At 35.5% G+C, this 25,243-nt stretch overlaps 1 protein-coding gene across 1 annotated transcript in view; it reads right to left on the bottom strand.

Annotated features, from left to right (window-relative positions):
* The window catches only part of TRHDE (thyrotropin releasing hormone degrading enzyme), a gene marked incomplete at its 5' end in the record, with an annotated part of 412,544 nt that overhangs the window by 102,082 nt on the left and 285,219 nt on the right, over positions 1–25,243 (bottom strand). The window contains one exon of the mRNA XM_082849811.1: positions 13,881–13,946. Coding sequence (XP_082705937.1) covers positions 13,881–13,946 — 66 coding nt within the window. The remainder of the gene's footprint in view (positions 1–13,880; positions 13,947–25,243) is intronic.

Here is a 25,243-nt window from a genome sequence, read left to right as displayed (position 1 = left end):
CTCTTTTCCTATGGAATTCTTTTGGCCCCATCTTTACCTAAGTTTTGGCTTTCTCCTCACATTTGGGGCTAGATGGCTGTAGCAATCCCACGCATTCAGATTTAACATCACAGAGGAAAATATAGAATTTTTTCCTGAGAATCTCTGTTTAAGAATCAGAAAAACTCTCCCTCAAATCCTACATCAAACTCCCCACGTTTCCCGTTTAGCCGAATTCTATCATGTGCTCAAAACAAAATCTGTTAGTGAAATTTTGGGGGGGGATCGCACAAGTCAGGACCCAGTCCTATGAAGTATATGATTATATAGATGAGGATGAGAATCCAATCAAAATAAAAATTTGGTTTATAAGAAAGAAGAGGAGACTGGCTTATGGGTAGACCACCAACAGTGTTTTCTCCAACCAGACAAGGGATGCAAGTCCAGGCCTCAGTGACCCTGGGAAGCAGGATCCTTTCTACTTGCAAGAATAGTCTGGGAAACGCCAGGTAAATCGAGCACTGATTTTTCTGACTATGTGACAAGAAGTTTGAAGCAAGTGTTTAAAATGTTGTTCCTTTCTATTAAGAGTAATTGTACCTCAAAATATTTGTACTGGGCATTTGTCATTCTTTTGGCTTTCTGGTATTTAAACACCACTTTTATATGAGGGTGATACCCCATCATGGAATCTTAGAGGAAAGTGAGGGCTCTCTCACTTGAAATGGAAGGGACAAAATTCTAAATCCTCTCTACTCTCCGTCAGCTAAAACATGGACACAAGTGGATACTTCATCCCAGGACTGTTAATCCTACAGGATCAATGCAAAGGAGCAGCAATCACTGAAATTACATTCCCTGTAATGGTGACACTGAGGGTCCAGATACAGCCATGCTAATGGCAGCAACGGAACCAGCCAGTACTGTGACATGACCTTGACTAGGTTTCTTAATTTCTGAGTCTCCTTTAGTTCCTATTATCTGTTTTGTAAGCCTGATTCTCCACACTTGCCAATGATTCCAAGCACTGCCCTACACCCTTCCAAAAAATTCCTTTTTGCTTAATTTAGTCAGTTTCTTTCTGTTGCTTGCAACCCAAAATCCTGACTGGTACAACACTAATGAGTGATACAAAACAAAGATGTCTTACATTTTCTTGGTTTCCTCAGCAAGAAAAATAGAAACAATCTCTCAGGACTTATGCAAAACGTAAAACAAAGAACACCCAGTTCTATTTAGTAAATCAACTGGGCTTTTATATTATTAGGTATGGAAGGAAGAGGTGGATACTTTAAAAAAAAAAGAGGCAGATAAGAAGGTCGGAAAAAAAGATACGAAAGTTCCACAGAGAGGAGTGCACAGAGAGCAACAAGAATAAAAAATAAAACTCTGCAAAACTTGTGTTTTAAGCAAAGCTTCTAGAGCAGAGGTTTTTAAATTGGGAACCATAAGGTCTAGAATTAAGTATTTGTAAGTGTGGGCATTATTAGGGTAAAGTGATCTTAAAGGGATCCATGGACAACAACAAAAGCAGATTAAAAGCTGCCAGATCACAGCAATGTCACACAAGGGTTGGATAAAACCCATCTGAAGCCTGGCCATGCATTTCAGAGGATGTTTCTACGTTCCCTGACCTTGAGAAACAGAAGTAAAAGACTAAAACAGTGACATGACCAACTAAAACACAAGAAATCTAGGGTATAGGTCAAAATATTATTTTTGTTAATGCCTGAATACTGGTTGGAGATTATGAAATTAAGTAAAAACAAGTAGCCAAGTACTGAAAAAGCACTATGCAAAATAAAAGAATGTTTACATTTTAATTCTACTAGATAAGAACCAAGGATAAAAGGAATAAATAATTATTAAATTTTTATTATTAAATTATAACAAGTTTCCAAGGAGGAAATCCTGTAAAACAGAAACCATTACCAAACATTCTGAGGTACAGCACTTTCTGACCACAGGATACAATAAAAAAGAGGTGGAATTCAGGAAGGAAAGTTGTTTGAATAGCTACGATGATAATAGTTGAAAAGTCAGTTATACCATTGCTTGCAGGCCATTTTGATTTTGATTTTTTAAATGTGTGTTTAACTTAAATTTACTTTCAGAAGTTGCTTACTTAGATATAGGAATATTCAGATATTTCCATAGGAACAAAAGGGCATTTCACATGTTTTAAAAATCCATTACTCCACGTAATGAGTGTAAATTTTGTAAAATCAGTATAGTCTCTTAAAGGGCTGTGAAATATGCCAGAAAATTTTAAATCAAAACAACCTGCTAGCCCATGAAAGATTTTTTTGTCTGTTTGCCTGAAATTACAGACAATGGCATATTCTCACTTCAGTTCTGTTTTCGCCTATCTTTTATTTAGCAATTATAGATCATACCATCAATGCCCCAACATGCAGCAGCATCACCAGAGGCACAGTATTGCCACTGTTGAATTTGTACTCCATCCCAGAACAACCTGACAGGGTCCTACACCTGTCAGCAAAATGGCGTGAATGTTAAATCGATAGGGGTGTTCTGGGGTACTAAAATATCCCCACCTCTCACTTCTGCTGCTAGCTTGAAATATACTGAGACATAAAATGAGTCTATTGGTAAAACTGAAGTCTGTGAATTGCTTTTTCTGAATGCCCTGGTAAAGGGTTTGGACCACAGCAAGTTCACAAAACAGATAAAAGTATATCCTGGCCGGTAAGAATATACTGCCTTTTGTAAATCAAGATACCCACTGACTGCAGGCCATGTACATGGAGTTCTCTCACTCAGCCCCCGGTGCTGGTCACTCACTGAGAAGAAAATGAAACTCAGTTGAGAAAGAGGTAGTGTGCATATTCAGAAAAACTAAGAATTCAGGCCAATCCTTACCAGCCATGTGATCTTGGGTAAGATATCTATTTTCTCTAAACCTTAATTTCTTCAACTGGAAAAAGTAGATAATACAGCACTTACTTGAGAACAGTGTGCATAGAAAATGACATAAAACAAGTAAAGCACTTAGGAAGAAAAAAGCCTGCCACACAAAGAACCCAAGAAACTTTAGTTATTTTAAGATCAAGCTCAAGGGAAAAAAGTCTAGAGTCAACATCTTCTTCTTCAACCCTACCTCCAAGAGAAGTCAAAATGTTCTGGAGGCCCAAGGAGATTAAGTGGACTAACTTGTAGGAGGAAATTTTAAAAAGTAAAATTGCAAGAAAAAAATTTGAGATCAAAGCTTCTTTAGACTTGAGAAAAGCTTAGAAACCTTCCCTTATCCAAGTCTGGAGAAAGAAAGAGACCATGAGGTCTAGAACTCTGTTTTTTGCAGAGGTCTACTGAGGTGACAAGACCACTAATGGGGGGAGGGGCCCATGAAATGGGGGCACTAGTTAGGTTCCTCAGCACAAAATAGCCATACCTAAGGGAGCACTAAAGCAGCAAAGACACTAACCTCCAGGTGACCAGAAAGGCTAGGCTTGGGCAAGATACATACCGAGCATTCGAGCAGCATGCACTATCTCACTTCTTTCCTGAAACTAATACGACTATCAGCATGGATGAGAACAGACGGTTCTTCGCTGTATGTTCTGGGCTGATAAAGTTCCCTGGAACATTCTCCTATTAATGGGCATAACATAAGGGGAATTCCATAAGGACAGATTAAATTTCCCATATGCTCAGAAGCATGGGGGATTTCTTTTATTCAGTGTTAAAATAATATACACTTACTAATATGTTATTTACTGTTAACATTATTAATGACGGGTATTTGTCTATCAGATCCTTCCTGTTTTTGTTTCCCTGGTTATCCAGCTTCTATTTCATAGTTTATCTTAATTCCTAACAAACAGCCTCATCTCCTTTGCAGCTCTGTTTTTCAATTAGGCTAGCTGGCAAATATCCCATTCCTGGATAAATTCAAGTATTTGCCTTCTTCAAACCTGTACCCATACAGCTGAGCATCACAGGAAAAAATAAGGCAATTGAGCAGTTGTGTTTCCTTTTTCTTTTTTTTTTTTAATAAAAACTGATTCACAGTATTTATTTATTTATTTATTTTTGGCTGCGTTGGGTCTTCGTTGCTGCCCACAGGCATTCTCTAGTTTCGGCGAGCTGAGGCTACTCTTCCTTGCAGGGCGTGGGCTTCTCATTGCGGTGGCTTCTCTTGTTGCAGAGCACGGGCTCTAGGCACACGGGCTTCAGTAGCTATGGCTTGAGGGCTATAGAGCACAGGCTCAGTAGTTGTGGTGCATGGGCTTAGTTGCTCCACGGCATGTGGGATCTTCCGGGACCAGGGCTCGAATCCGTGTCTCCTGCATTGGCAGGCAGATTCTTAACCACTGCAGCACCAGGAAAGCCCCTGTGCTTTCTTATAAATTCATAAGCACCAAACTCAAATAGGCACTCAATAAAACCAGGCAGCCGTGCCTTCCTATTCTTCCCAATCCTCAGTCTTCAAATCTGTCTACTGGACAGCATTACCTCACTTTCAGCTATTGACCTTGCCTCAGATAACACTAAAAACATAGAATTTGGAATTCCCTGGCGGTCTAGTGGTTAGGATGCGGTGTTTTCACTGCCATGGCCTCAGGTTTGATCCCTGGTAAGGGAACTAAGATCCCACAAGCCTCAAAGTGTGGCATAAATAATTAATTAATTAATTTTTAAAAAAGAATTCATCAGAAAATGAACTCCTTTATTTTCCAATTGCCAAATTTACTGGAAGGGTCTCTCCTATCAAAGATCAGTCTTTTTACTGTCTCAAGAACCAAAATCCCAGTTGTCTCTTTCTTCTGCAACATTATCAAACTCTTCTGTCCTGACTCCTTCTCTAACAGTCTAAAATGAGTACAACTGTCTCCCATCTTTAAAAAACAAAACAGAAACTTTCCTTAGCCCTTATCCTCCTCTACCTACCTACCCTGTTTTTCTGATCTCCTTCCTTGGCAAATTTAAAAAAGTTTATCCTACATACACTATCTCTACTTAGGTATTTCCCATCCTCTCTTTTCTTTTTGGATTAATTTTTATTGGGGTATAGTTGCTTTGCAATGTGTGTTAGTTTCTACTGTACAGCAAAATGAATCAGCTATACATATACATATACCCCCTCCTTTTTGGATTTCCTTCCCATTTAGGTCCCCACAGGGCATTAAGTAGAGTTCCCTGAGCTATACATTATGTTCTCATTAGTTATCTATTTTACACATAGTATCAATAGTGTATATGTGTCAATCCCAGTCTCCCAATTCCTCCAGACTCCCTCTTCCCCCTTGGTACCATACATTTGTTCTCTACGTCTATGTCTCTATTTCTGCTTTGCAAATAAGATCATCTATACCATTTTTCTAGATTCCACATATATGCGTTAATATACATTTGTTTTTCTCTTTCTGACTTACTTCACTCTGTATGACACTCTTTAACCTATTCCACTGAAGTCATTAAGTTGCAAACTGCCAAAAGGAACACTTTTTAGTCTTTATTCTGCTCTACCCCATGGCTGCATTTAACCTCCTTGCTCACCTTCTTTTTATTGAAATAGGCTTTTTTCTTGACACGAGTAACACCATACCCTTGGTGTTCCGCCTGCCTCTCTTACTGTTTATTCCACCTCAGCCTCTTTTACCAGCCCCCTCCTCTTCCTTCAACCTTCAACTGCTACAGCCCTTCAGGGCTTGGTCTCAGGCCTTCAACCCAGAAACTGCAGAATCATTCCTAGGTACTTTTTCTTCCTCATCTCTCAACTACCACAGTCTTCACCCAATCTATCCCAAGGTCCATTTCATTCTCCCTTCAAAAAACATTTTGAATCCATCCATGTCTCTGTACATCTAACTATTTAAGCCTCTATCATCTCTCACCTGAATATTAAAATATCTTCCTAATTTTATTACCTGATTCCTCCTCTCTTGGTACGCTGATTGCTCCAATTCCAATGTATTATTACAATTAGTCAGATAACTATTTTAAATATAAATAGAGCCATGTTACATCCCAGTTTTAAAACTGTTGAATAGCCTCCCACTGCACTCAGAATAAAACCCAACCCTCTTAAGCACAGTGCACTTTGGCATCCCACAATTAGCGCCTGCCCTCATCTCCCCCCTCATCTCTTGCCCCTACTAACGGTGCTCATCTACGCTAGTTTCTTTATTTTCCTTGAAAATGCTCAGTTCCTTCCCTCAGCCCTTTGCACAAGCCCTTCCACCTTTCTGGAATGATCTCCCCAGACCCCCACCTCTTTCTCATCCTTCAGAACTGAAGACACATGCCTTCTTCCCAAGAAGGATTTTCTAAACACCTAACCTAAAGTTACCTGACCCACCCATCCATATGTTATCACACAACATCCGATTTTTTTCCTGCCTAGCATTTATCACACTTAGTAAATAGGCCTGTATTTGCTTTTTTCCTTTTTAGTATCAATCTTATCCAGTGATATGATTCATGAGATCAGGGGGCATATCTGCTGTGTGCAGCATGCCCTGAATGCTTGGTATTTATCATATTGTCTAACATTGAGTGGCTATGTAATAAATATGTGTGGAATAAATGAATAACTGAACATATCTGATGGGTGAACAACATGGATATAAAACTAAAGAGAGCTGATGCAGCAAGAGAAATCACAATTTTGGTTTAATAGCACAAAGCACTAAGAAAAGTTTTTAATACTAAAATGAGTTATTGCTCTTAAGGGGGGGAAAATGATCTGTAACATAATCATAGAGAGAGATCTTGAGCAGAAGAGAAAAGATGAATACGAGAGACTGATTGCAAAAGGAAATGAGATACAGGATGACAAATGGATATCCCCATTTCTTTGTGTGTCATACTAACACAGAGCCTTCTCTTCCATACACAGAAACACAAAGGTAGATCAACATGGAATTTTGAATACATTTGAACCTTTTGTAAGATAGGTTCTAAATATATAACTTAGGATAGGTCTTTATAGCACTCCTCTTAAGCCACTAATTTATAACATATGGTTTTTCAGAATGATAATTTTGACATTTAGATATGATAGGGAAAAGAAGTTGCATAAATGTTATGGTTCATTATTTTTATAACTATTGAATATTTATAAATAGTTATGTTATAAAAAAGTAGAACTTCAGTTTTTTAAACAGATAAACACATGGATAAATATGTCATAAAAAAGTAAGTGATAAGAGTGAAATGCAAGAGAATATATGGAAGTTTTCAACCTCAATTGTGATAAAAATATATACACTGAAATAGCAATTTTTTACTTATTAAATTAGTAAGAAATTTATTTTGAAAATAAGACACAATGTTGTTTGCTTAGTGTATTATAAAAAGAGAACTTTCAAACTTTATTTCTACCATTATATATTGGCTTAATATTTCAGAAGAAAAATTGATAATATGCTTCGAGAAATATAGATGAAAAGACAATCAAAATATAATGGGAAAATCTATAATTTAAAAATTGTTACAGTGTTGTTTATTTAACAAAAATGGAAAGCAATCTAAATGTTTGCCAACAAGGAAAAAGCTAAAAATATTATGTACATCTATGCCATAATACTAGTATTGAACTATATACTAGAACCACCAAGCAATTATGAAAATGTGAGTAAAAAAGAAAAAAAACCTTCCCAACCTAGAAGGTTTCTTTAGCATCAAAACTTTCAACATTGCCAAATATATACTTCTAGGCTATTACATGAACATTCTGAAATGAGAACATAAAATAAGAGAAAAAATAAATTAAAAAAGGAAACGAAAGAAACCTGCTGATGCAAGAGCAAAGTAGGTTAGAGAAAAATGCCTCTAAGGCAAGTTTATTGTGCCTCTGAACTAGCAATCTAACCAAATGGTAACGTTTACAAGGAGGGAGAGAGTGTTTGCAGATAGGTATACATACCCCAGTGTGTGCAATTCACTGATCTGTACGCATTTACACACATACCAATATACGAATATATCACCCATTAGCCAAATGTGTCAAATCATTTCACAAATACATTTTAAAGATATCAAAAACATCATTTTATAGTATCAACCCTATGAGTTAAAATGAATAACATATCTTGAGCTCTTAACTAACAGGCAAAAGAAAACCAGTAAGAACAAGTTTCTAAAGCCTCCCATCAAGCTGGGTAAATGCTTGTGGGATGAACAAATAGAGATATATGTCATTACTAATGAAGGCTTTTTAGTTAATGCTATATAATCACAGTAGTCAACTAACAACATTTAATTCAGAGGCAAAATGATAAGGATTCAATCAGTAGCTGTATACAAACAAATTCATTGAAATTGAGGAATAGAAGTTATTTTCTCTGATTGAGAAATACGAATAGCTATTGCTATTTAATTTTTTAAAGTACTTGATTTTTATTAGAGATAGTATTCTTGATTCTCAAATCCATGGAATCTTTCCTTAAAATTAATATTTTTCTCTGTAGCGTAGTCATTAATTTTAGCTTTGTAGTTGGTCTTTAATAAGTTAAATGTTAATTAGGTCAAATCCAATGACTAAACATCATCAATGATAGTATTATTATCACATGGTATTGACTGATCACAAGAAATTATTATGATGAGTTAACCTTTCTACCTATACCATACCTAAAACTGCACAGTGATTTAAGTGAAACACGGAGAAATTGAACAAAACCTATCTATGGTCATTTAATTTTAGATTAAGCATGATTCAGCTTCCATCTGGATAAAAGCACAATACAATCTCTTCAGAAAGGAAATTAACTTTGACACATGGTCTCTGTTCCTCTGTTATTTTCTGACTTTTCATTTATCTAAAAACCTACATGCAAGGGAACAAACACTCTTTCACAAACATAAGCTTGCAGTTTTCAAATAAAAATCCTGTATACATATGTTAACATATACCTTCTCACTGGAACACAAGTTATTGAGTTTGTTGTTGCTACTAATAATCCCTATAGCTTTGTGCTGTCATTACCTTTAGGCTATCAGAATTTTATGAGCACAAACCAATAATAATGATATTTCCCTTTTGTTTTTTATCCACACCTCATTGCCTTACATTGATTTGCATAAGCAATTTCCACCCTGATAATTGGAGGCAAACATCTTTTTGTAGGTTACCTTATGGAAAAGAGCAGTTAAATACTAATCAAGAGAAATCTTTCTTTATTCAACCATATTTTAAATGATATTGAATTACCCTCATTGGATAAGCAGGAGGGTGACTCACTTTCTGACATGGATTTCAGAGTGAGTTTATATCAAGTTTAGCAATGATCTTTCTTCATAATTTCAGTTCCCTGGTATTGCCTCATAACAACATGAAGAATGGTACTGCCAGATCATTAAAACAATATTGTTTTGTTTGAAAAGAAAAAGCAGTAGTTATGTACTAATTATTTTTTAATAGCTACTGAGCCAATCAATGTTATCTGAGGATTTCAAAATTATAGCTTTATTCTTTTATTTCTAAAAAACCAAAGAAAAATTTTAAAACTGTTACTAGGGAGATTAAAACAAGTAAAAATGAACTAAGGTTAAATTCATGTGAAAACAATTCTATCTAAAAGAATCCTTATCTGAATTATTTACTTTAAAAATAAGCCTAGAATACTTATGTAAGAACAAGGATTTGAGCTGTGGAAGCTTAAATTATAAAAACAAGGTAAAAGAAGTAGATCCTAATTTACTGGATCTATACACATAAACATTGCTACATATGGGCGAAAACTAATATATATGTACTTAAACAGTAAGAAGCCTAGGAAATTAAAAATGTGAGAATTTCAGAAAGACTCAGCAATTCTTACAGTAATAGGGTTTGAGCATGAGGTGAACTAAAATGACACACAGAACACAGTGCCACCGAAGCCAACTGAAGAAAGTGATTCAAGGACTTCTGGGTTACGACGGTGAATTGAACAACCACATCTAAGTTCACTCCCTCCCAAAACCTGACTAGGGCTACACTGAGTGTATGGGTGTTGTTTCTTTGTGACACCAAAATTTCTTGATTTTCTGAAATCTAGCAGTGGCTTTCCTGACTTTCACTTCACTAACCCTCCCAACAGCGTCAAAGCCAAATAGTCTTAATACTCAGATGATTAACTGAAGATTCAAGGACACTTTTGCACATCTAGTTAACAAATTTTCCCATCAAATTGAAATAGCTGTCCTAAATTAAAGTATCAAACTTAAATTGTCTAGCTAGTAAAATGCATTAAATGTCTTAGATGCAGAGAATCTGAAAGATGAAAAAAATCTTAGAGAGCATTTAATTCTACTCTTGCATTCTGTAACTATAAAGTCAGAGGCCACAAAAGGTTTAGTGACTAGCAGAAAGCCCATCATTAATTAGAAACAGGAATAAGAATTGTTTCTCTCTACTTATTCCATTGCCTCTTGTGTCCCAAAATATGCCAGCTATTGATTTGGGAAATCGATTATGGAAGAACAATAGCTATACAGAGTTTGCAAAAATACAAATATTTCTATGTTTTTAAAAGTGTATTATTTACAAGTGGCATACATGATCCAACAAGGGTTCAAGCTTCGTTTGCTGTGTTTCGTTTTCAATTTAAACATCAAAACAAAACAGAAGCTGGCATTAATGGTAGTCAGGACTAATTTTTTATGACTGTATATACTGTCTATTACATTCTAAATAGATAGAATGTATGTTCTGTCTATTACATACTGTAAGAAGTTTTGAGGTAACTTATTTTTAAAATTATGCAAGACTGAACCATTTAAGCATCAGACAAAATTCAAGAAATAAGGGAAGTAGACCAAAAAATCAAAAAGATGAGACCAAGGGAAGTTGTATTATTCACTATAAAAGTGTTTACCACCAGACTTTCTGATAGCAGATCAAATGGATTTATGGGTACCAGGAGTCCCTTCCTACTGCAGGATATATGTATAAGTTGAAACCTGAAATACGTTGTCCAATACAAAATATTATGAAAGTTAGAAAAATGTAGTTGAATCCATACTCAAATACTTGCTAAGTTAAATATAAACATGTGAACTGACCCATCTTTCTATATTATTATATTTAATATACAAATATATTTATAGTTTATTTTATATCTATGTATATTTATTATGATATATCATATATTTATTTAAATTATATTTTAAATTTATATCGTGTAAATGTATATTTTATATATTTGTGGTTGTATTTGTAAAAAATGTTTGCTTTGTTCCCAAAAGAGCTTAAGATGGTTAATTAGGATATAGAAAATACAAGAGAACACAAGTTTTAGAAGAAACCACCATTATACTATTGTCCTTGTGTGAAACATCAGGGCTAAGGTCCAAGTACTAAAACAAAAAGAAAAAAAAAAAGGAAAGGAAAGATGGAGGAGGGAAGAAAGAAGAAAGGAAGAGAGGGAGGAAGGAAGGGAGGAAGAGGGAGAGAGGGAGGGGAAAATATATGAAAAATATACTATCTGCAACTTGGGATGCCTACATCTATAAATCTAACCCTGGTTCTGTCTGCAAATATAAACTTCCATTTGTCAACACAGAAATATCTATGGTTAATGTAAAGACAATTAATAGATTTTCCAGCAGAGGTAAGTGCTGACAGTCCAGATTAGCTCTTTCAACAACATGTAAACCAAGACTCCCCAGAGCCTTGTGGATGGGAAATATATTAATATCAACTCTGTGACCACTCAGTACCATACATGAAGTGTCTGTACAGGAGGTCATTTCCAAACTGTATTCCATACATCTTCCTGCACAATAGATGATAACTTATCACTTAGACATAGGGATCTACTGTAAACTAATCCAAACTGCTGATGATACACTATATAGACATAGGGATCTACTGTGAACTAATCCAAACTGCTGATGATACACTAAATCAGTGTGAGTGATGAGTATAAATAAAGCTGCAAGGGAAGTACCGAAGGATAAAGATCTATCTGATCAATGAGATGTCACAAGGCAAATGAAATGCAATGTTGACAAACACAAGAGTCCCACAGTTGAAAATTAACCAAATCAAGTATCAGAGCATAAAGGCACACACATTAAAACAAGCTTCAAATGAAAGTTTAATATAATGGGGGTCAGAGGGTATAGTCTAACTGTTTCAGATAAAACTGAACGGACTGGGTCAGTAGAAAAGGGTGAATTAAATATTGATGTATTTTGCGTACTACAGAAATTGTGACAAGATAAAGAAAAATGTTGCAAAACAATAATTCTTTCCAGATAACATAACTATAGTTATTCAATCTGCCAAGCAAATCTATACACACAAGTGAGAAAAAAAACCAATAAAAATTGTATACAGAAAATGATTTCACATCAACTTGCTACTAGGAAATCAAATTCAGTTTGTGTAGCCCTTATGAAAGCTTAGATATTCTGTGGAACTGTACTGTCATGCTACATCTTCAGTGGGAAAAACAAAGGAGTGGGGATAAGGAAGGATGTTTCTCCAGACAGTTGATATTCATGGAGGGCACACCTAGAGAAAAAAGATTTTCCTAACTATGTGATCAGAATAGAGACTTTAGCACCCGGCAGACAGGTTCAATTGAATTCAGCTATTCTGAAGGTGTCCCTAATGGGAAGAGCTGATTTTAAAGTAAATTTCAACCCCTGCTGGGACAATTCGGTAAAAAAACTTTCTAAGGGAAATTATTCTTCAAGAAATTTATATATTTTTTCTCTGTTGTGTTAACGTATTTATAGCTTTGTCATAACATATTTAACTCTTGCTTTGTATTTTATCTTTTGGTTTATTTTGGGTAAAGATAGAATTACACTACTAAAATATGACCTGATCCCATATGTAGTTTATTTAAATTTCAGAATGAAAAGCTTACTAAGAAGAGCTAAGATTGATTGCTCTCTCTGTCTTAGCATAATTGTATTTCAGGTGAACATCAATTTACTTTAAGGACACTTCTAAGTAGAACGTATCATAAATAATTCATCAATCACAGCTGCTAGGAACGTGATTTACTCCAACAGATTCAATGGAATAAAAGTTCTATTTTTCTATATTTGCTTTCAAGAATTTAAGAATCCTCCTTTTCTAAGAATCTACTCCCAGATTCCATACTTCACACTCTAAATGTATTATAATAAAACTGTTTCTTTTTCCCCCTTTTTTTAAAACAGTGCATTTTCTAATTAAAAAAACATTTAAATATATTTGGAAAAAATAACAATCTATGTATGTCAACATTAAAAGAGCAAACAACATAAAAGGCACATATCTGAAAAAAAGCGTTAAGAATTTCTCAAATACATAATTCTAAGAAGGCTAACATAACTTGTTTTCACTTTATATGAACTTTTAAATGGAAGAAAAAGGAATCAGACTTTCATAAAATCTTGTATAGAATACTTAGGATCTAATATATTTGAAAATTACTTCAGTTTTAAAATGCATATTAAAGAGATTCTAAATGGTATAACAGTTGGAGTTTTGTGGGTTGGTATGGAATCTTGTCTACCACTTTCATTTGTCATGTGGAACGACACTGTTTACCTTATTCATCTTAAAGTTTTCCATCAAATTCAGCATTTTTGTATTAGCAATTTCCCAAGCTGTGAAATATCTTTAAAATAAATACAGGAGGGGCTTCCCTGGTGGCACAGTGGTTGGGAATCCCGCTTGCCAATGCCGGGGACATGGGTTCGAGACCTGGTCTGGGAAGATCCCACATGCCACGGACCAACTAAGCCTGTGCGCCACAGTTACTGAAGCCCGCGTGCCTAGAGCCTGTGCTCCACAACAAGAGAAGCCCGCACACCACAGCAAGGAGTGGCCCCTGAAAGCCCGTGCGCAGCAACGAAGACCCAAAGCAGCCATAAATAAATAAATGGGAAAAAAAATAAATGCAGGAACAAGGAAAAGTGTAAGAGAAAATAGAAAGCATTTTACTTACTTGCAAACCCCTCTGAAATACGGAATGGCCCATAAAATTAGCCAGCATTCTAATTAAAGCAGCACCCTGTAAGAAAGAGTATTTTTTTAAAAGAAAGAAAAAAACATTTCAACCAAGTCACATGATTCTAAAATTATTCCATACCCATAAAAAATAATTTGCTTCATTCATGCTATTTTATTCTTTAAAATAGTTAAGAAATAAGAGAATTATGAATGAAATACTTCACTTAGAGGTAACAATTGCATTTTTTGTTTTGTGGATCTAAAAGTTTTGTGGCTATAAAACCAATGACTTCAAAATAGAAGTCTCTTGGATAAAATCTCTCAGAGCAATAATAAGCTGTAATTCAGGAATAATAAAAGTTTTACTGAGCACTGTATATGACGAAGTTAATAAGACATGGTTCATGTACTCACAAGTTCATAAACTAGTAAGGGAGGGACAACCATGTTAATAAATAATCATGTTAAAACATAGCTTTCAAGTAACACAGCTACATACTCTACCCCTGGTCCAATCAAGAATAATTTAGCCATAGAAGTGGACAGTAGGAGTGCCAAGCAGTCGAACTGCTTGGGTTCAAATCCTGGCTCTGGCATTACCCTCCATGTTTACCCAGGAGAAGTATTTAACCCCTCTGTTCCTCACTTTTCTCAGTTGTAAAGTGTAAGCAATAATAGTCCCAATTTACTATGGTTGTTCTGAAATGTAAATATATTACTGTATGTAAGCAGTTCAAGCTGGGTTTGAAAAACAGTAACCATGATAGAAATATTAGCTGTCAGTATTATATCAAGCTAATGATTTTTACTTCCTGTTTCTTTTTCCCTTTTAGAGTCTTCTATAAATCCATATACAAGTAGAACACTTACGTGGCTGATATAAATATTTAGACTAATAGAAGAAAATACTAATTTAAGAGTCTATCTCACTTTGAGAACAGTTATTTTATTGTAGAGCAGTATCAGTGCAAAAAGCCTGACATGTAATCAATGTGAAACATTCCAAGAAATGATGGCTAAGCCTGGATGATCACAAATCTGTATGTAAAATATAAATAAGCCTTCAAGGAGATATTACAATCTGCACCAAATTGTATGAAGCAGTGAATTATAAGCAGCAAAAGTTTAAATATAAATGATAGCCTGGTTTTAAGGGAAATAAATCCCTTTATGACTACATTTCCCACTTCATACTCGTTACAAATTCGTACCTGTCAATAACTAATTTCTTACCAGGTGTCTCTTTTTTATAAGAGAATCATAAGAACCACATATAGACTCATCCTGCCTGGGGCTGGACTGCAGCAGCCAGTACAGAAATGCAAGAATGAATTTCCATTGTTTGTTACCAGAATTGTTTCCTGTAATTCCAAATTTTTAATGCAATACAGTACTCAGGCTCCTGAATCACCATTAAAGAAATGTCTCAAAGACTTTCAGTCATCACCACAGTTGCTCTCAAAACTGGTATTTTATTCACAACTCAACAAATGATGAGCTGGACAAGCCATAGAGTTGTATGCCTCTTCTGGTATATTTTCTTCCCACACCTTCTACTCTTTGCTCTTTCTTTTGCTTCTTACTCTGTATCTTCTGCACACTTGTATAAATCCATAAAATATAAGCATTTATGATTCAATCTGGGGACCAGGTTAGAATTCCCTTTAGAACTTATCAACTCTGCTCCTTGAATTTCCTTGACAAGCTCCCCTCCTACATATTTCCCAATCTAATCTATCTACCCTGAGGGTAGAAACTGTCAGTTCGGCAGAAAAACTAACCCTTGCAACCCAGGGTATGAGACAGAATCTCCAGCAGCCAACTCAAACTTTCCTTCAGTACAGAATAGCCATCTTCAGATGATTTAAGTGCTTCCCTCTAGGTAATAAAGACTTGGTCTCTTGTCGGGCTGTAAGCTGTAAAAACTATCAATTTAGCATGGGCTAATGGCAAAAGAGTTCTTCCTAACCATAAAGAATGTACCGGGCTTCCCTGGTGGCACAGTCATTGAGAATCCACCTGTCAGTGCAGGGGACACGGGTCCGAGCCCTGGTCCGGGAGGATCCTACATGCCGGGGAGCAACTAAGCCCGTACGCCACAATTACTAAGGCTGCACTCTAGAGCCTTCAAGCCATAACTACTGAAGCCCGTGCACCTAGAGCCTGTGCTCCCCAACAAGAGAAGCCACCACAATGAGAAGCTCGCGCACTGCAACGAATAGTAGACCCTGCTCGCCACAACTAGAGAAAAGCCCGCACGCAGCAACGAAGACCCAACGCAGCCAAAAATAAATTAATTAATTAATTAAAAAAAAAAAGAATGTACCCATTTTCCTGTCTAGGTTGAGCTGTAGCAGAGTACTAACAGGAAAGAAAATCTGGAAATATAATCAATATTTAAAAGTTATATAATATTACTGAACTCCCTATTATTATTATATTGTATAATTTAATTAACTTTTCAAAAATACGTCTGTCTTGTCAATTTGAAAGTTTTAAGTTCTCCAGAGTAGTATGCATGTGTTCTTCTATATTTAACTAGCCTTTTCTTTCCAAAGCTCAATTTTAAAAATCTCTATTTCATAGAACTTCATAGGCAGATGGGCTCTCCAAGCGTCATCATGCAGCCAACACACACTAAGTACCTACTATAGATGGGTTATAACAAAGATCGTACCTTTTAATGCAGGCAAAACTCATTGTAAACCTTTGTTCAAAAAAGAAAACAACGAATCCCCTTTCATTGTGTCTTTAAAATATTTTTCCACCAAAGTAAATATAATTTACAACATTGTAATTTATACTCACTTGTGATTCAAAATTCTAGCCCCAATCAAGCAAACTGGATGTTACATAGCCTAAATAGCTTTATGGGAAATAAATATACTATTTCTGCAAGATCTGTATAATTCTGAAACTTAATCAAGAAAACATCACTATATTTGCTATAATAAAGTTCAGAGAGATATTAGGATGGAAACTACTACCTGATTTTTAAAAAAATTTTTTTTTAGTATTTATTTATTTAGGCTGTGCCTGGTCTTAGTTGCAGCATGCAGACTCTTCGTTGAGGCAAGCAGACTTCTTAGTTGCGGCGTAAACGTGGGATCCACTTCCCTGACCGGGGTTTGAACCCAGGCCCCCTGTATTGGGAGTGCGGAGTCTTACCCACCGGACCACCAGGAAAGTCCCACTACCTGATTTTTTTAAGGTTTCATAAAGAATATTCTACAAGAATACGATTATAAACCCATTAGTCATTTAGTAATTTTTGTACTTGTGGTATCTTTTTCATATAAGTTCGTAGCTAAAATTTCTTTTATTTTACATGAAATCATTTGCATGCATGTCAGTCTCAAAGACAGTAAACATCTCCAGAGAAAGGACTGTGTCCTTATGACTTGGTACCCCTGTTCCCTCTGCCTGGCTGAGAAAGCTTCTCCTTAACACAGTGAGAGAGGAAGACAAATTAGTTGCACACATAGCAATTACTTATTGTATTTGTCATTCTAGAAGACTACTCAGCCAGGATAGACAGTTTATTACTTTATCTTATCTTTGTACTTCAGTGATAAGTAATCACTTTGAAGAGAGGAAGATCTTCTCCACTACTTTATTCTTTTAACATATGCTTCCTGAGGAAGGCTGCGTGCTCAGGATCCTATAAAGCATAAATAGGAATGCCACAAGTCTCTATCCTCAAGGACCTCAAACCCTCCTAAGTGAGATGAGAAGATACAACGTAGTATATGATGAATGACAAAAGAAATAAAATATTCTACAGTGTTTCAGAAGAGAGGGAGGATGAAGGGTAAAGAGGATCTAAAGAAGTGTCACTTGTGTTGCACTCTGAAGGATGGATGGGATTCCAGGAGCAAAGGTAAACACAGAGCATGCATGCTATGGGAGGAACAGCCTTTGTGTGATGCCATGCAGGTGTGAAAGCGAAAAGCACAAGTGGCTACGGTAATACTGAAAGACATAGGGCTTACAACTAGGTGATAGAAGATTCAATGGAATATAAGATTGAAGCAGTTCTTAGAGAAGATTGAATACCAGGACTAAGACATTTGAACTCTGTTAGAGGATCAGGAAGAATTTTTGGAGAAGTGGTTAAAAAAGTGAGGACTCATCTATAATACTCCAAGGAGGAAGTAAAATAACCAGGAGCAAATGGTAGCAGTGAGGATAAAAACCAGAGATGGGTTTAAGCAAGGGAACAAAAATCATTTTAAATCTGAACGCCTGAGTGACTAGAAGATGATATTAGCAGATATTTGGAATTTAAAAGAAAGTGTTAGGTGAATATGGTAGCATTCATTTGAAACAGGTGGAGTTTGAGGAACAACTAGGGAACCAGAGGAACAGAAGGAAAATGTGACCATAGGAATGAAATTAACTGGAAGGTTTTGATTGAAGACATAAATTAGAATTTGTAGGGGGTGAGATTGCCAAGAGAACAGTTCTGAGGTTTTAGTGAGGGAGATAGAAAACAGAATTTAGAAACTATGGACTCTGTATGACTTGCACTTGAGTGCCTGTAATAAGCACTCAATGAATACCTGTTGAGAAAATCAATGAAAAAAATTGAAATGAAGAGCAAAGGATGACACACTGTGATTGAAAAAACAAATAGAAGGAGAACTGGGTATACATGGTGGCAAAGAAAACATATTTTAAGAATAAGTGCTTCAGTTTTAACGAAAAAAGATAGCTAAGACCAAAGTAGGTAGGTCACGTTTAAGAGAGAGTTATTTAAATAGACTTGGTGTGAAAGCCAGATTGCAAAATAATGGAAACAGAGGAAGAAAAGAGAAAGCAATAAGCATGTTCACATGAGGCTTGTTTGTGTTTTTGTTCTTAAAAATGTGGGAGAAAATTTCATGCAAAGAAAAGATAATCTAGTAGACAAAGGTACTATTAGATACACAGTAGATCGAGAGATGGTTGCCAGAACAAAACTCTAGGATAGCCAAATAAGAAGAGAATTAGGGTTAGTCTTGGAAAAGGATAAGGACAAATTTCCTCTGAGACAGGCCTAAGACAGAAAATGGAAGTAAAAAATAAGTTAAAATTTTTGAAGTATAAAACAATGAAGTTGACGAAATAGACTGTAAGCCTCACTGAGGTGGAGACTTGGTCTGTGTGACTCACCACTGTAGATTCACTGCAGAAAACTTTCTGGCACATAGCAGGTTCTCAATAACTACTCACTGAGAGATGGCCTGTCACTTTTCAGTAATGTAGGAGATGTGGTCCCAAGATTATGTGATTTCAAAGAGTAGAACTAGGTTTGAATTAACTCCAGTGAGAAGGTAAAAAGGAGTCCAAAACATGTAGAAATGTGCAGAAAAGTCCTAGTTTAAGTTATTAATGACATAGTTGTCATTCATTAAGCAACTGTTATGTGCCAAATTCACGATATTGTAAGGAACATGCTACTATCCTTATTTGTCAGATCATGAAATTGAGACTTGAACGGATGTGTGTAACTTGACCAAATTAACACAGGTAGTGAGCAGGGAAGCCAGGATTAGAAATCCAGTCATGTGCAACTCCAAAATCAGTAATCTTAACCAATTTGGATGACTTTCTTGTGATCCCAAATCAAAATAGTTACATGATACTCTTCAGAAACACTGGGTATAGTAAGAACTTGGAAAAAGAAAAGAAATTCTTAGACTTACTCAGAGCTTAGAATCAATAGGTGTTCCCAGAAGAGGACAAAGGGAAACCTAATGGAAGAGACCTAGTTGAAATAGCTGATCAATATGCCCAGGATTGAGGATGAATAGAAGACATAAGCTGGCTAGCAGAATAGAACATGTTGATGGACTAGGAGACATAAAGCTCGTTCAGGCAGGTTCAGTAAGAACAAAGGGCTAGCAAAGTTGAAAATAGTGATATTTTTATCAGATGCTGTGCGTGGATGTGGCAGCTGTGAAAAGGCACTGCTTAGATTTCCTACTGTTGCTCCTTTGCATTTGCCACCATGAAGGCTGCACTTCCCTCAGTTCACTCCAAGTCTATGACTTTCTCCCTTCCCTCTCTCCTTGGCACAGGCTGTGAGCGGCAGTGTGGTCTCAAGAAGCTCTCGCTTCCTTCTCTGGCTCTTTTCCCAAGTAACTATCTCACACCATTGTGTTCCCTTCTCAGAAGACCTAACCCAATAGGGCGACTTTAAATACTGAAGTACAAAACAAGTATAAATTGTTGGATGATAGGTCACTGGAATAAGTTGCTACTGAGTATACTCTAATATTAAGTAACACACACACCCAAATAAAACCTTTTCCTTCTTAGTCTTCTCAAGAAGTCCTTTAGAACGAAATTATTTGTAGTGAGGTGGATGGACCTAGAGTCTGTCATACAGAGTGAAGTAAGTCAGAGGAGAAAAACAAATACCATATGTGAACACACATATATGGAATCTAAAAAAAAAAAAAACAGTACTGATGAACCTAGTGGCAGGGCAGGAATACAGAAGCAGACGTAGAGAATGGACTTGAGGACGTGGTGGGGAAGGGGAAGTTGGGACGAAGTGAGAGAGTAGCATTGACACATATACACTACTAAATGTAAAATGGATGGCTAGTGGGAAGCAGCTGCATAGCCCAGGAAGATCAGCTCGGTGCTTTGTGACCACCTAGAGGAGTGGGATAGGGAGGGTGGGAGGGAGACGTAAGAGGGAGGGGATATGGGGATATATGTATACATATAGCTGATTCACTTTGTTGTACAGCAGAAACTAACACAACGTTGTAAAGCAACTATATACCGATAACGATATAGATATAGATATAGATATAGCTATAAAAGAAGTCCTTTAGCGTTTATATTCCAATATTCCACATTACAGATGTGTTTGCTCTTCTCAAGGATAGAAGCAGGTAAGCAAAAAGGTATCATTATATTCAGTCTACATATGGGAGAAACTGAGACAAAGGAACAGGTAATCTGTTCAAAGTGACACAGGTATAGTAGTTACAGGAAATTATCTCCATTCAGTTGTTGAGTTGATTAGCACAGAAACCTACAAGGTGAGACTTTCTTGTTACTTTCTAAATTACTGAAAGGATTAGTCTATTGATCCTAAATCAAAGTACTTTTATAATGTAAATTTCTAAATTATGTCTTTGCACTATATCTGGACATGTGTGGAGATTATGTGATGTTCTAACATGATTTGTTACTGAAGAATGTCTTCGGTCTGGAGTAAAAGCATATCTTAAATCCTCCATGGTTTTTCAAAAACATGTTTTTTCCTTTATTTTTTTACAAGAGTATGATAGCTATATCTAGGACCCAAGGAAAAGGAAAAATAAATAAATAAAATATCTAATCCTGAAAATCATTCACTCTCAAATTGATTACCCAAATGAAAGGAAGAGAGAAATACAGAGAGAGAGAGAGAGAGAGAGAGAGAGAGAGAGAGAGAGAGAGAGAGAAGAGGAAGAGGGAAAAAAAGGACAAAAAAAGAAAGTTAATTTGACAAAGAAAGCAGAATTAATGCCCCATTGCCCCAGTCACTCGCACCTGGAACCTTGGCGTCCTCTTTGATTTATTACTTCCTGAGGCCAAGTTTCTATCACTGCACAGCTGAATTATTTCACAGCCTCCCAGCAACAACCTCAGAAGCATTCTCACTTTCACAAGTCCATCTTATGGACCACATCAGACTAATTTTAGTAATTACTTCTGAAGAAGCATAATGTCTGCCAAAAGTCCAAATTCTGTCATCTACTGGATGTGAGAGCTTAGGCATGTTATAGAAGCTGCCTAAGTATCTACAATTAGAACAGAACAACAGCAACAAAGATTATTTCTACCAATGATGATTATGGTGATAATACTTACCTCAAGATTTTTCTGAGGATCCATTTAAATCATTCATATAAAGTACTTGGAACAGTGTTTGGCATATAATTTGCTTCAACCGAAGTTTGCAGTTATTGTCATCATCTTTATCATTACCATCGTTTTTGTGTTAGCACCCTGCCCTCCAAACTCTTTCCTTTTTAAAAACAATTCCTATGGTAGTAAATCAAGGCCATACACAATGAAACTCACTATTACCTACCAATACTTTTTCCATATGGCCAAATAATCAGCCTCTAGTTAAGCTGATCTTCTCATATCCCCCGAGCATACCTTATACCTTCATGCTTTAATCATGCTATTTACTTCAACTGCAATGACATTCTTTTTCAATCTTATATTCTAAGCCCCATAAATTATTCAAAAGCACAGGGAAAGTCCATACTATATAATGAAACTTCCTACAAATGTTAGTCCTCAATGCTTTTCTCTCCTCTGCAGTCATAAATCCTTTAAGTCTAAACTACATAATTTATCAAATTATTTTACATCACTCACTAATTGTTTCATATGACCGTTTCTTCTTTCCACAATTAGATGTAGCTCAGAACATTTAGACTTATTATTGGCACACCTGTTAGTTGTCAGTGCCATAACTTTTCCATTGCCAGTGAAAGATGGTCCTAGCTAAGAAAAGTATCCACCAACAGCTTGCTAGATTCAAATCAGCAATCCAAACCATGAGCTTGTAGCCAATACATGGCTATTCAATCTTCCCTACCATGAAAATTAGCTTATATCCTACACTGCAGCCTTTTGTTTTTTAGTATTCTCAAGCATTGGTATTCAAACAGGGTAATATATATTTAAGTCAAAAGGAAACCAAGAAAGAGGACCACAGATCTGAGACAAGAAAACAGGGAGCTTTCAACAGTGCCAGAAATAGTACTTACATGAAAGCATTCAATTAAAGAAATCTGAAACATAACAATACTGTAAACTCAGTGAATGTTCATGAAAGTAACTTATTAAGAGCAGAAATTAATGAAATAGAAAATAAAGAAATTATTGAGAAGATGAAAAACATTTGTTATGACTTAGCATTCATTCAAAATATTATGTCTTAATAAACTAGAAAGAGAAGGGAATTTATTAACATGTTAAAGGCCCTCTTCCAAAAATATACTGAGTGGTGAGACATTGTAAGTCCTCTCCATTATGATGGGAATAAGACAAGAATGCTTCCCATTAATACTTATATTCAAAAACACAATAAAATAAATGAACAAATACAGAATTATAAGCAAAAGCTAGAAACGAAGAAATAAATTAGTATTATGTAGAGATAATGTGAAAGTCCTTATAGAAATCCAAGAGAATCTATAGAACTAATCTATAAAATCAATAAAAAAGTGCAGCAAGTTTGCCTGACACAGACTAATACATAAATATCAAGAAAGTTAACATAAATCAGTAAAAACTAATTTAAAGAATTAATTTAGAAAGAATCCTATTCTCAAGAGCAAATATACAAACAAATACGGAAAAACCAAAAATTATAGGGAGAAATTAAAAGTTTGTTCAGTGTTTTCATGGAGAAAATTACAGAAATTATCCAAAGACTCAAGGACTATATTCCTCACAAAGCTAAAGAGAACTGTTACTGTAAAAATGTCAATTTTTACAAATGGCATTTTTTATAATTTTACAATCTTTTTACAATTTTAAAAATGTCAAACTTTTACAAATAAATGTCAATTATTCCAAAATTAATGTATAAAATCTTCAAAGTTTTTTTTTCTAGAAACTGTCTTCATCTGAAAATCCATATGGATTGGCGAACAGTTAACAATAGCAATTTTGAAAGAGAACAAGACAGGGAGAATCATCATACCCGATATGAAACCTAAAAAGCTATAGTGGTTAGACCTTAGACAGAATTATTGAAGCAGGAATGCACATGTAAACCAGGGATCAGAATTTTGGTGCAAATGCACCAAAGCTGATACTGGTGATAGCCGACAGAGATGGTATCACACATGAGTGGGAGTAGGGCAGGAAATTCAATAAGTGGCACTGAGAAGATTATCTAAACCAAAATGACATTACATTGTACATCACACAAAAAAGAAACAACAAAAAATACCCAAATGGATTAAAGAACTTAATATAAGATGTAAAACTTTAAAAATATTAGAAAAAAATCTCAAAACCTAGCTTTAAGAATTTGGGATAAAGAAGGACATTTAAACAAAACAAAAAGCGTGAAGCATAAAAGAGCAAATGGACAAGTAGACTACATCTGAGTTAAAAACATCTGCGTGATAAAAGACATTGTAAATTAAAAGATAAATTACAGTCTTATTAGCAACCGAAGATTAGTATCCAGAATACAAAGAAAACCTTTCATTAATCAATGATTAAATACATAAGCAAACAAATTTTAAAACAAAGACCCTATTGGAAAATGGGCAAAGGATATACACAGAATATTTAAAAAGTAAGAAACTGGGCAATAAATACATAAAAGTCTTAATCTCACTAATAAATAAAGAAATGTAAATTAAACAGGAAGATAGCATTTCACAGCCATTAGCCAAGCAAAAACTTTGGGAGTTTAATAATGCCAATTATAGATAGGGATGTGAGGAAACTATCTCTCAAACATTCCAGTGGGAGTATGAATACAGGTACCAACACTTTGGGGGAAAACTGTCACACTAAGGTAAAGTTAAAGATTGATTTTGTGAATTTAACAAACAATTATTGAGGGCTCACTGTGTCAGGCATTACTATAGGAACTGAAAATGATGCAGAGAGCAAACCAAATAAAGATTTCATGGAGTTTACATTCTAGGTAGAAGAGGCAGTTAATAAACAAAGAAACAGCTTAATACAATCATGCCAAGTACTGACTATCGCTATGAAGAAAAATAAAGCAGGGTAAGGGAAAAGAGAATACTGGGGAAGATGGACTCTCAAATTTTACATCAGATAATCAGGTAAGATTGCTGTAATAAATTCACATTTGAGCACAGACATGAATTCATTGAAGAAGCAAGCCATGTTTACAACTGGGGAAGCACATTCCAGGCAGATAGAACACACATAGTTAAATTTTAAAACCTAGAATTCAGGAGAGAGATTGGGGTTAGAAGCCTAGAAGCCCCAGGCTCCCACAAGGAGATTGAAAATAATAACCATATATATGTATATATATATATATATATATATATATATGTCAAATTATAACATATGAGTATAAATATATCTGAAGAATGGGTTCTGGAGTATTTCAGCATTTAGAAGTTGAGAAAAGTTGAGTTCATCAAGAAAAGATGAAAGAGAAACGACAAGTGAGTGGGTAACAAACAAACAAACAAAAAGAATATGGCATCTAGGAAATAAAAGGAAGAAAGTGTTTCAAGGGGAGAACGATCATTGCTATAAAATGTGTTTGAGAAAGCAAGTAAACTAAGTTGAAGACTAATTGGATTTTGCAATGTGGAGTTAATATTTGACCTGACTGGAAAGATTTGG

This window comes from Leucopleurus acutus (genome assembly GCF_964270905.1).
Source record: "Leucopleurus acutus genome assembly, chromosome: 11".
NCBI lineage: Eukaryota > Metazoa > Chordata > Mammalia > Artiodactyla > Delphinidae > Leucopleurus > Leucopleurus acutus.
Note: the sequence above shows the minus strand (reverse complement) of the source record. Positions and strands in the feature narration are given on the sequence as shown.